General features: G+C 24.6%; 1 protein-coding gene across 1 annotated transcript; it reads right to left on the bottom strand.

The window, feature by feature from the left end:
• Positions 1-2,785: 2,785 nt before the first annotated feature.
• LOC145844467 (transmembrane protein 70 homolog, mitochondrial-like) lies at positions 2,786-9,372 on the bottom strand. Its single transcript, XM_082951871.1, has 5 exons — positions 9,155-9,372; positions 6,807-6,892; positions 5,864-6,018; positions 5,401-5,532; positions 2,786-3,288 (listed from the first exon to the last, which is right to left on the bottom strand). The coding sequence occupies exons 1-5, from the start codon at positions 9,366-9,368 to the stop codon at positions 3,207-3,209; spliced, it is 669 nt and encodes a 222-aa protein (XP_082807997.1). The 5' UTR covers positions 9,369-9,372; the 3' UTR covers positions 2,786-3,206.
• Between the last annotated feature and the right edge of the window lie 3,852 nt (positions 9,373-13,224).

Here is a 13,224-nt window from a genome sequence, read left to right on the forward strand (position 1 = left end):
GATGCTATCCAGTGGGCTTATGATCTACGTAGCTGCGCATTAGATATGTGTTGTTGTGAGTCTTGCTTTTCTTCTATTCTTTAAAATTGCTTACGTTATTTTTCAAAGACTTAGTTTAATGCCGTGTTGAATTTAAGTTTGTTGCCTTAATTTAATTTATCTAACTTTGTTTTCTCTTTTTAGTGCTTCATGGTAAATAAATTGTTAGAAAAATAATAATTTTTGTGTTATATATGTAAAATAAAATTTTGAAGATACCAGTACTGCGAAGAATTATAAGCTCATGTCTATGTAGTTTCAAGTACAATTGGGCCTTTTAAGAGAGTATTTCAAACAAAAGTGATACTTAAACTGGTCCATCATTAACATAACTGTACACAAAATATATGAAAACAAGTCCGTTAATTGTCAAGTCAATATGACAAATAGTAATCAATCTTAAATCACGACATACAGTACAACTCTGGTATAGTATAATATTAATACAAAAAAAATATTTCGTTCAGTTTTAAAATTTATTTATGGTAAATTTCAAAAGTTTCTTTCATTGGCCAGGTTGCATGTTGTCGGCAAGAACCCTATCTGGAATAGAAGCATTATCACCTTCTGCAGTTTGCCGACCCCTGCTCTTAAATTTAAAGATTATTACATTTTACTAAATTAAACTCAACTGGCCATATGTCATGTTCTATTGATCTACTGGACAAAATAAGAAAACAATATTAAAAAAAAACTAAATACTTAAATTATAAACTTAACAATGAAAATTGTTTTAAATCATCATTAAACATTAAGTTTACACCATTCATGATGTTTCAGAAACTAGTATAGTTTTCACATGGAGGCTATTTCAAAAGTTTAGAGGTCAAGTGCTGCAAAGGGACCATAGAGTAGTCCCATAACGTCATATTTTGAAATTTACACTAGATATCCTTTATTTCATCATGAAGAACAAAAAATAACGCGTATTTAAGGGTAGTTTTTTGAAAAACGTCATGGAGGTTATATGTCTTCACAGAGGGCCTTATTAAAAAAAAGAATAGGGAAACCCTGCTCTATAGTACTTAAAATATTTCTAATCTTTTAGTAATTTTATTTAAACATGCAGTTATATTACCTGCTCTAGATATTATTTTTGAATACAAACTGTAAATCAGGGGTTTCAAAACTCATTTTTACAACCCCCACCTTAAAAGAAGTTGTAAAATTAACCACACCCATTTATCGGATATAGACCCTTTACTAGTAAACTATCCATTGCTATTAGTTTTTTTTATATACTATTCTCCACTCAACCAAAAAATTAATAAGTTTACTAGACATCAAGTTATAGTTTAAACTCAAATTTTTTTCAGCTTAGGTAATTTTTAATTAAAAATAACTTAAACTCATTTAATCATGCTTTTGACGATAAAAACTTTGTCAATGTTAAAAATATCAAGGCCGTTATATATCTAAAAATAATATAATATGTAACACTTATTAAGAAATAAAGATAGATGCCAACCATACAAAAATGTGTACAAGGTCTTCGTTTTTAGTTACTGAATTCAGCAGACTCTTGTGGAGATTAGTGCATGAAAGAGTTTAAATATTTTTTTTTATTTCAACTTACTCTTTTAGCCATTTGATAACTTCAAAATTATACTAATACAAGAACATTCATCTACAGTTTAGGAAAATATTTATGTCGTTAAACACTGAAGTTAAATAGAAATAGTTTTGGTTGAACGATTCTCTAATATTGAAAAGCCTCTTAAATTAAAATACGCTGCAAATATTTATCATTACAAAAACCTATGTTTTTCTTCTATGTTCGTAACGAAAACAAACAATAAAAAATAAATTTTCATTAAACAAAATAAACTTGTTCGAAAATAAAAACTTAACAAATACAAAAACTTTAACGTACAGCAATTAAGTTTTAAAGATATAAATTACATTTTTCTAAGTTAAATGTCTTAATTTTTTTTTTCACGTTTCTACAATAAAAAGTTTTGAAGTTAAGTTATTTAAGATAAAAACTAGTTCCTTGATTAAATAATTATTATGTGCAAGACAACTAACTTTTTTTCGTTACTTTAACTTTAATTGTATATAAACCTACATTTAAATTTTACTTTAAGACTGCATTAGTTAATTATTTAATTAAAATTAAACTAACTAAACAAGTTTATGTCACGTCTTTACTATAGAACAGATACCTCCATATAACATTATTGAATATATATGTGACAATTGTTATTGTGTTTGAATAATTAAAGATTAAACAAATAGTTTTTACTGTAAGAGTTAAACGTAAAAAGGAAAAACTTTAACTTTCATGAAAGTTTTTATCTATGCACTATTTATACCAACCTGTTAAACTTTTTTTTGATATTAATCATTTCAAAGTTATACACAAAATGCAACTTAAACATTGTATATACATCTAGTTCTGGTCATTTAAACATATATAATACCAATACTGTTACTCTCTATTCTATTTCTATCTCAAGTGTTTAAAAATAATTCTGAAGGATGACTTTTTTTTATCAGTAAAATTTAATGATGCACAGGATGAGTTAAATGTATAAATTAAATAAATTATTTCATAATTAAATAGTATTAAATAATAATAATAAGTATCAAACTCAGTTCCGTGTATATCTGAAATACTTTGAATGGTTTCAGTTTGTTGATATATATACTAAAACTTAAAGTCAAAACAAAATCACAAGCAGTAATTATTTTTACAATTAAAAAAAAAACATATGTATACAAACTTGTCAGTTATATTTATTGTTCAAGTATATAAAATGATACTTTTTAATAGTTAAGTATAAACAAGATCACTTAAAATTAGCTTAGTAATTAACACGTTTTCAAAATTAAAGTAAACAATAATGAGGAATAAAACTTCAAAAACTATTTAATACAACTAACCTTGTAAAAATTGATTTATTATTTAGAGCTACTAAATTTTTATTATAAAACTAATATAATATCAAAGACAGTACAACACTATAAAACTTAAAGAGTGTAAAAAATTAAAAAATTGATTGTTTCAGATAAACTAAAAACTCTTAGTTTTATCCAAAATTTGATAGATACACATCAAGATACATTAAATTGCCTAAACTTAAAATTACTACCTATTCAATTTTAAGTTTAAAACGACAAATTATTTTCCTAAAATTTAGAGAACTACAATTGCGAATACCACTTTATATTCCTTCTTTTTCGTTTCGTTTTTCTTCATATGTTTTCTGTCTATCGGGGTTTTCAAAGTCAAGATCTGAAGCATATCTAAATTTTGATTATTATATTCAAAAAATTTACCGAGGAATTAAGTTTACTCAATTTAGATCAGTAGTTCTTAACCTTTTTTTTTTGTTTTAAACCTTTTTGGAAAGTTAATACTAAATTAATCCCCAATGTACAAAATAGTGTTTAAGTTTGAGGTAAAAAACTAATTTTTTTGAACTTTAAGCTTATAAAATAAAAACATTTGTAAAAGTAAAGAGTCTATTTAAACTGATAAAGATATAGTTAAATTCTTACTTATAAATTAAAAAGAAAATTAATAAAAATTAACACAGTTAATAACCGCTGACTTAGATGTACAGTACGCTCTTAGCGTTTTTCATTTTTAAACAGTTAAAACATAAGTTAATGGGTGTAAACGAAAAAGTTTATAGTTTGGTCAATTTTCAAGACTTAAATTTTAATTTTCAGATTATTTTACGGCAGGACTTCCCAAATATGGCCAAGTGGCCCCCTTGGGGGCCATGAAAGATACTCAGGGAGCCATATGCAGCGAAGGGGGGGGGGGGGCATAAGCAGTAAAGGAGCCACCAGGGGGTCATTACGTCATAATTAAAAACTTACACTAGATATACTGGAGTTGCTGCTGGAGAGCAAAAAAGACTTTTTTAATTTCTTCAAAGGGGGCCATTTGAAAAAAGTTTGGGAAACCCTGGTTTACGGAATAATATTTGGACAAAAGGACTCAATACTTATTTTAAAATATAACTGAAATATAAAACTTGTAAATAAAAATTAGTTAACATTTTAACCTTCATAACTTTCAATTATAATTTTAAAATTTGAAAAATGCATAAACATTTAGTACGAAATTAGACATTTAGTTTGATCAAAAAAATATAAATAAGGAAAAAAAAAATTTTAGTGATTTTATTACTTATTTAAAGTTTTAAAATTTTAAAGCATGTGTAAAACTCAATTAGTAAAGGTTTTAAATTATATAACAAACATTTAAGATACTTAAAAAGAAAGTATTAGTAAGTATGCAAAAAAAAAAAAAACATTTTAATTTTAATTGAAAGTATTAGTCATGTGAAAAAACATGTTACAGTACTTGTATATAAAACTAAAACTGTTTTTTAAATAAGACTATAAAAAGACTTATACAAAATGTTCACCAAATAATTCAAAACAATTGATTTTTTTAACTGTCTTTTAAAAATTTGAAATAAAAGTTAATTATATAAATATTTACATTGTTTACTTTTTTTTTTCATATGGTATCATATATAACAAATGTTAATACTACATTTTATAAATATCCATTAAATTTTTTTTATAGATATTAGATAAAAATAAAAGCAAAACTAAACTACAAAAAAGGAAGATATATAAAAATAAACGTTTAATATGGTAACTAGACATTGTGTAATGTGTATATTTAAAATAGTTTTTATATTTTTTTTTATGAAATTATACATATTTTTAAGAAAAAAACCTATGTTATCACAATTCGACTGAATTAAAAAAATAAAAAATAAAAAATTAGTAAGGTTTCTAGATGTTTTTACATTTGAATGAGTGAAAAATACTAAAATATAGAAAGATGAAGTTGTTAAGAAGTATCATTAGATATTTTTTATAAATAAAACCATTTAAAACTAAAAAATATGGTAATTAAAAACTATTTAAAATATGTGGTTAGAAGTTTCAAACTTAATTTAAGAGAAAAAAAACAATTTTTTACCGAAAAATGACAATATAATATAGGCCGTAAAGAACTATTTTACTTAAAAAGTTTGTGATAACAAGAAAATCAGAAGGGTTTTATAATACATAAAACTTTATAATAATGATGTATTTAACACAACAGAAAATGACTTGAAACTTTTATACAAACACCTATCTAACGAAAATAGGTAAGACAAAATTTCAGAATCATAATTTCAGAATTCTTGGACAACAAAACTAAAAGTGTAAAACAATAATTACCTACTAGCTTAAGACTAAGTTGCTCTGATACTTTATTAATATTTTTTTAAGTTCAAAGTTATGGTTTAAAGTAAACTTGTCATAGGGATTATCTTTTTAGGATCATCTACTTTTGCAAGTTTTACTATTTATATAAGTAGTAACTATAAATAAAACAAGTACCTCAGCATATGCATGTATTTATCATAATCCATCTGATCAGAATTTATGAAAAGAGGTGTCTTGTTAACATAAAAAGAAGTAAATGCGGATGGTGTAAGCGGCATTCTGCAGTCTTTTGGCTTGAAAACTACTCTGTTATAAATATATGTTTTTAAATTAAAAAGTGTTTTAGCTGTTAAAAAAACTAAGAGATCAAATAATATTTCATTTAACAAATATTTTATCAAACTTAATTCAAAGTTAAGTAGTTCGAAAAAAAACATTTTTTTTTGCTTTTACAAAACATAGGAAATTTAGTTAAGAAACTGTTACTTTTACTTATGAGTAAGTTTTTTTAAGTGTTAAAGTAAAAAAGCATTGCATTTTATTAAAAAAAATTATAGCTAAAATGTGTGTAGCAACTAGAAACATATTTATATTAATACTTGTACTCTTTGAAAATATCATGACTTTAAAATCATACTTTCTGTCTTTCCAAGCAAACGGAGATATAACTGAAGCTCTGTAAATATCTTTTATTGGATCATGTTCAAGTTGATTAACATACCTTCTTATAAAAATGTACAGCATTAAGGGTTGAACAGCTGTAAATACCAATAGAGAAGAAACAAGCACTGTCTTGAAATTAAAAACAAATTGAATAACTTATTTATACACTTAACAAAATACTTTTATAAGAATATTTTATGATAAAAAGTAGTTAATTATAAATTATGTCAGTTTACAACTGCTTATTTTAAATAAAAACGTCTAGAAATAAGGTTTGTTTAATTATATTGCTAAAAAGTGTATTATGTTTTTTATTATTTCTACAATGTAACAATGAATGTAATTTTTAGTGAAGTTAGCTAACTTTCATGAAGTAATGATTCTAAAGTTGTATACACAACACAAAATTAAATAAAAGTATTTAAAGAAGCTAAGATTATCAGTAATAAGATCTGGGAACTCTAAAAAATAATTAAGTTAAAACTTTTGCGAGAGCTGTCATATGTTACAACAACAACTTACAAAACTTAAATAAAACTACAAATTTCTTTACAATAGTTGAAAAAGTACTATAACCTTCTTATACTATTAATTTGTTTTCTACAATGAGACAGTTAGTGTTACTAAATTTATACAATAAAACATGAACATAGAACAATTGTCAGGCATAAAAAAGTAATATAAACCATCGATAACAAAACTTAAAGACTTAACTTTTTCACTTACAGATATAGTAAAAAAAATTAGGGCTAAGAATAAAAATTAATCAAAAAGATACTTTTAACAAGCAAGTTCCCTTTTTTAACATTAAAACAAAAGCTAAATTCTTATCTTACAAGACTGTATAAACAATCAGAATAGTATAAAAAATACGTTTTTTAAATTTAAACTTTTTATAGAATACATAAAGCTTTTACTTTTAAAACTGAGTCACATGCTGTTATCATAAACGGTGAAACACACAAAACACCAGCTGAGACTACTTCCATTGTTTTCAGCATTTCTGTACAAAAAATTGTTAAATATATTTTATTAATTGCAACTAACTTGTATTTGAAAACAAAAAAAAATAACAAAGTTTAAAAATTTGTTAATTTTAAGTCAAAGAAAATGTTGATAGTTTTTACTGAAGTATATATCTTAAATAAAAGAACAAATTCAGAAATTTAATTTTAATACTTTAAACAAATAAAATTGTTAAGAGATAAGATTAAAAATTTAAGGAATGTTGATGGACAACAACTGTTTTTAACTATTTTTCTACAAATACTTATAAACTTGTTTGGTTATTTCTAAAGCATTGTTTAGAAAAAAATTGGAATGAAATCGCTGTACTTTCTTTTTCTCAAAGTTTCTTAAAAAATCTTAACATAATATTTTGTACAATACCAAAACAAATAATTGACTTCCTAAAGTTTTTGTAAAAAAATCGAAAAAATAACAATAAAAGTTAGAGACAGATAATGGTTATTTATAAAATTAACTAATTAGTCCATCATTTGTTAATAATTACTGTAAAGCAACTTTAAAATAGTTTTTAACAAAAAAAATTTATGATAATTTTCTTTTATATGATATATTTTAGTAAAAAAAAACTTTTTGCATCTTATTAAAATTATATTTCTATATAAGTAAAAGTTCTGTAAAATTCCAGTAATTTTTTTTTGAAATTTCAGGATTTCAACCTAAAAAGACAAATTAAAAACTTTTCCAGGCAATCCTGTCGTTATAATGCAATTCAATGTTTATTTATTCTTTATAAAGCAACACAGTAACATAAAAATTATTACTCAAGTGTAAACCAGACTAAAACAAGTTAATGCATTTAAAAAAATTTTAAATTAGAAAATGTTAAAAAAAGTTTTTTTTACTTACTTAGTATAAAGTTAAAATCTATGGGTCTACAACACGAAGAAGAGTTAGAAAACCAAAGAATAATATATTTAGCAAAACTATTTATTGAGATGATTTTTATGAAAAATTATACATTTTCTATACATTTAAAATGTTAAACACCAATTCTACATTATTTTTTTTTAGTTTTTAAATGTAGGTTTTATCTAAACTTGGGTTTCCCATAACCAATATTGCAGTTTGAATAACAATGGGCAATAGTTAGTGTGTAATCGAAAAATTAAATATGTAATCAAACAGTACAGGGGCTATAGTTAGTAAAAAATAGCAATTATTTTTGAAATTTATGCTAAGAGGGACATTTTGAAAATGAGTTTGGAAAACTCTGATCTAGCAACCTGTTTGAATTATCATATCTTTTAATAATTTTTCAAGTAACCTCTGAAAAATAATCTTATTTTTTAAGTATTGTAAGTTTTAGTAAATAATTAAAACCTTCATACTAAAATCTACTTAATCTTTAAGAAAATAATAAATTCAGGCATGTTTGTTACTTTGTGTGTAATAAAAAATAATAAGTTCTACAATTTGATGAAAATTAAAGCTGCACTGAAACAGTTACAAACTTGTTTTTTATTTTGATAAGTACTTAATTTTTTTGGTAAAAAAAAAACATCAGTCTCAAACTATATATATCCCTTGCAACAATAAATGTTTTCTAAGGAATGTCTTTAAAATATATATTATAAGAAAATCAGGGTTGCCACTCTCTAAGTCAAAAAAATTGCCATGAGTCAACCTGAGTTTATTTTTTATATTTTGCTTCTGGTGCAAACTACTTATACCTCATATTCATTTTTATTCTTAACAGTTAAAAGGAAGGTATGTGTTTGCTTCTTCATTAGATGTTCACCAAACTTATAAGAAACACTGTTTTTTAAAATTAGACAACACTAGTCTATACTTATTTTTTAGTTAAAATTCTATTTCTAAGAATAAAGAAGAATTAACAAGGCAAATTAAAAAAATTGGTAAGCAATTTAAAGCAGTAAAAATAATGTTCTTAAACAAAACTGGGTATACAAAACAACAAAATATTGAAATTGGAACAACTAAGCCTCAGTATAGATATAGAAAAAAACCGCCATGAGAATTTTAAAAATCTCAAAACTATCCTGAGCTTAAAAAAAAAACAGTCCTGAGTCATCCTCAGTTAAAAAAAATGTCAAAATATACTGAGTTATCCTGAGATTTCCTATAATTTCAAAGTCCCCTGAGTGTGTGGCTAATTTTTTTACGTAATGTGTCTTTATAAAAATTGTAATTAACCAATAAAAAAAAACAATCTAAATAAATTAACTAAAAAGCTTATTTCATATATAAGCAAATTAAAAAAATTAAAACAACTAACTTCTAAATTTGGGTCCTTCTTCACCATTATAAATAACATTTTTAGAACTAGTGCTTGTGGAATGTAAACAAAATTCAGTTCTTAAGAATGTTTCTTGAGGTCTTTTAACTTTCAATGAAGTAGAACTAGCAATCAAAATATATCTTTTTGTAAAATGTAATATTGCTTTGACTTCTTTATACCTTATCTTGGTACAAAATAAAGAAGTACTCATTATAATAATCTGTAATTAAACTTAATTTGTTAGCAGAACTTTCATAAGCTAGTCTTCATTTTCTAACAGCAAACAAGTAGCTATATGTAGGGCTCGTGTGCAAATTAGAAAAATTAGTCTGATTTTGACCAATTTAGCCTAATATTTTTTACAGTAAGGAAAATCCTCTTTAGAAATCATTTTGGATATTGGTTGTTCTTAATTAGTAAATTAACAAAATAAAAGTATTCACAAATACTACTTTTAAAGAAAATAAAAACTTAATAAAGTTATTTTTCAACATCAAGTTTGTTTTGAAAGTTTTACTTATATCATCACAGAAATTTGCTAAAAAATTCTTCTGTGCCTTGAGTCAATGCCCAAATAATTTCAGCACAAATAGCATTAGCAGCAACAGTTATAGTGCTAAACTTGCTTGAGTTTGAAGAAATAAGAAGAATTGATGCTTCTAGTACTCCTTACCTGTTTCAAAGCATTCTTATAGCTATCTCAATTCATATGGTTCTATACTGCTTTCTTACCCATATTTGAGAGCATGGTTTTTTTTTGCAATAGAAAGCAATTACATTGTTGTCCAATTTTTTTATGGAGGCAAAGTACTTTTTATTTATCAACCAATTATCATTGAAATAGATTTTCCCAAAACTTTTGACATAATGATATCACTTAACTTATTATAGTAAATTAACTAAATATTAAAAATATTAACTGTAAAATGGAGTTTATTATATACCTGTTATTTAAAATACATGCTTTTATCACTTATTTTGAATTTCTTAAATAAAAAATCTAATTTTTAAATAAGCTTCATTTTGCTAATTAAAATTGTCAAAGTGTTAAAATTTACTAAAATACTTGAAAAAAATTAAATAAAAATTACTATCAACTCAATAACTTGTTAAATATAATTCTACTATGAATATATAATTATAATCTTACATCTTAAAGCTAAGTTTTAGCCTTATGAATATATTCAATAACTTTAAATAAACAAACTAAAAAATATATGAACCTACTGCTAAGAGTTTAATAACATGTTGAATTAAATTGTAATGTTAAAACTGTATTTGTTTTTTTCAGTATTCATAATTATAACGTAACAATATACTCAAAATAAAATAACAAAGATTCTAATTCTTTTAGATATTAAACAAAAGGGATTAAGCATTTGTTTTTGCAAATACTGACTGATTTTGCCTTTGGTAACTTAATTTATATCTAGAAATAATTCACATATCAATAAGATATACTTAAGAAAAATAAAAACTTTTCTCAATATTTTTTAATTCACAAGTTTTCGAGCATTTGAAAGGACATAAACTAAAATTTTTAAGTTTTCAAGCAAAAAACTGACATTTTACAATTTTTTTTCAAAAACAAACTAATTTATTCTGATGCGCACAAACTCTGTTTTTTGAACACTTGCCTTTTGTTAAGTTAAACTAATATAAAACAATTTATATTGAGATATCTTGCTATCTATCTAAACTAGGTTTGTTTTAACTTTACAATAATATAAGATTGACTATACTTTTTTTATAAATATATTCTAACAACTTTTGTTCACTTAGTTTTATCTTAATTTATTAGAAGTCAACTGTGCAAAAATAAGACATGTGTAAAATAGTCGCTAGTGCAAAAGTGACTTGGTTTTTTTTTTTTACCTGTTCCAATTTCAGGCAAAGAAGTAGCGGGTAAGTGTCATATTTGCACTCTGCATTAAGTTTGTTCAGGTAACTTTAAATCTAAAACACTACTCTCTTTTTAACTTTAAGGGATTTATCTTATGAGGGATTTCATGTTTAAACAATAATAATTTAAGTAAAATGTGCTTTGGTCATGTCTTACATAAAAACAGTTTAGATAGAAAAAAGCGTAAACCTTTTAAAATAGTCATAAGTAAGTGTATAAAAAAACATTTTTTTTTGCTACCTTGACCATTAGAAAAATGAAGGTCTTTCAAATTTACAATTGGGCATATTAGCATATATTATTAAAATATCAGAAATTTATAAAAGAAAAACACTAACCCTTGAAAACACAGCAAAATAAAAATATAAAAATAATAATACTTTCTGGCTAAAACATCAATTAAAGTAAAAATTTCTAAAAAATTACATTTTTATTCAGGGGCCCCCACTCATAAAGTAAATTCTAATCTGGTATACTATCAAAATCTACCCATGTTCAAAATCCATCAAATTATTTTTTACATCTTCTTTATTTATCAATTTACTTCATATATATATATTTTTCTTTTATTTATTTTTCACTACAACTGTTACCCCTAACCCTCGTTTGGTAAGTGATTCTTGAATTTGACTGGGTGGATTTTGAACATGTCACCCCTAATCAAATAGACTTTTTTAGTTAAAGGCAAACGAGCATTCTCTAGAACAAAAAAATCTTAGTTGGCTTTAAAGATAAGAAATATTGGATCTAAAGTTTGGAAATTTTCTAAAAATTGCAAAAAAATAGGTAATTGTTCAGAGTTAATGCTGAATTATATGTTTGTATGAATGTTAGCTCAAATAATTTTGTGAACTTTTGCAGTAAATCCCCTTATATGAAGTATAATTTGAAAGACAAAATAAGTTTCAGCTTAGGGGATTCATAATTTCTTTTTATTCTAAGTTATGTTTTATTAGTGTGGGTGTCACTTTTGCACGAGCGTCACTTTTGCACGAAGGGTCACTTTGGCACGGAGAATCTTTTGCACGAGGGTCACTTTAGCACGAGGGGACACTTTTGCTCGGAGGGTCACTTTTGCACGGCGTCATTTTTACACGAGGAGACACTTTTGCACGGCGACATTTTTCCCCATGATGATTTTTTACGGCAGCATTGTTGCACAAAGATACTTTTGCACAACGTCTTACTTTTACGATGAAATTTTTGCACAACGACATTTTCGCAGGATGACTTTTTCGCCCGGAATATGAATTTTGCATTTTGGTTAAAAGTTTTTTAGCTAGTACCAAATCTGTTAGAAAAAAAAAAACTAAAAACTAAATAATCATAACATACTTCTATTAAAGGCAATAAATGAAAGATTTAAAATCTTAAACAGTAAAAGTAAATGTTATAAAATAACTAACGAGGGATAAAATAAAATTATTTATAAAAGATTTATACCAGGGACTAAAAATTTAATTTATTTAGAAAATAAGATAAAACATACTTTAAGTATAAGTAAGTTGTTCTAGTTTATTTTGAACTTTAATATATTGATCAATAACTATGCCTTTTTATATACTTTACTATACGGTTACAAGTTTATTGTCCATATAATGGACCTAGACATCAAAACCTACTAGACTACTTAAACTGAAAGGCACATAAAGAAAAATTTAAATTAACACAAATAGTTTATCTATTAAAACAAAGATAAAAATTAAATTTGATATAGAATTTATAGGTTGACATAAAAAACAAAGCTTTAACCACAATTTATACTTATTTACGCTTTGATGTAGAACGATCAACATCAAATATTTAAATGCATTGACTAACAACAAAAATAAAAACTTAACGCTCCAAGGAATTTAACAACAGACTTGCCAGATGAACAATTATTAAATACATTGAAAAATGACTCATTATTAATAGAGTAAAGGTGCTGCTAATAAAATTGAACTATAAACTAAGCTAAATCTTAAAACCAAATCAATGGCTGGTAAAAATTACTTATTTTTTTTACTAGCACAAATATTGTTCAGATAAAACTATTTTAACTTTAATCGAAATTCTCTAAATTTTTTGTTAAACTTGGTTATAAGTCGACTGTGTTAGTTCTTTCACTTTTTTCTCAAATAATTTGAAACATTACCTAAATATGGTAGTTTAAGAACCGCAG

The sequence above is a fragment of the Thalia democratica genome, chromosome 9 (assembly GCF_965202585.1).
Source record: "Thalia democratica chromosome 9, ktThaDemo2.hap1.1, whole genome shotgun sequence".
Classification (NCBI taxonomy): domain Eukaryota; kingdom Metazoa; phylum Chordata; class Thaliacea; order Salpida; family Salpidae; genus Thalia; species Thalia democratica.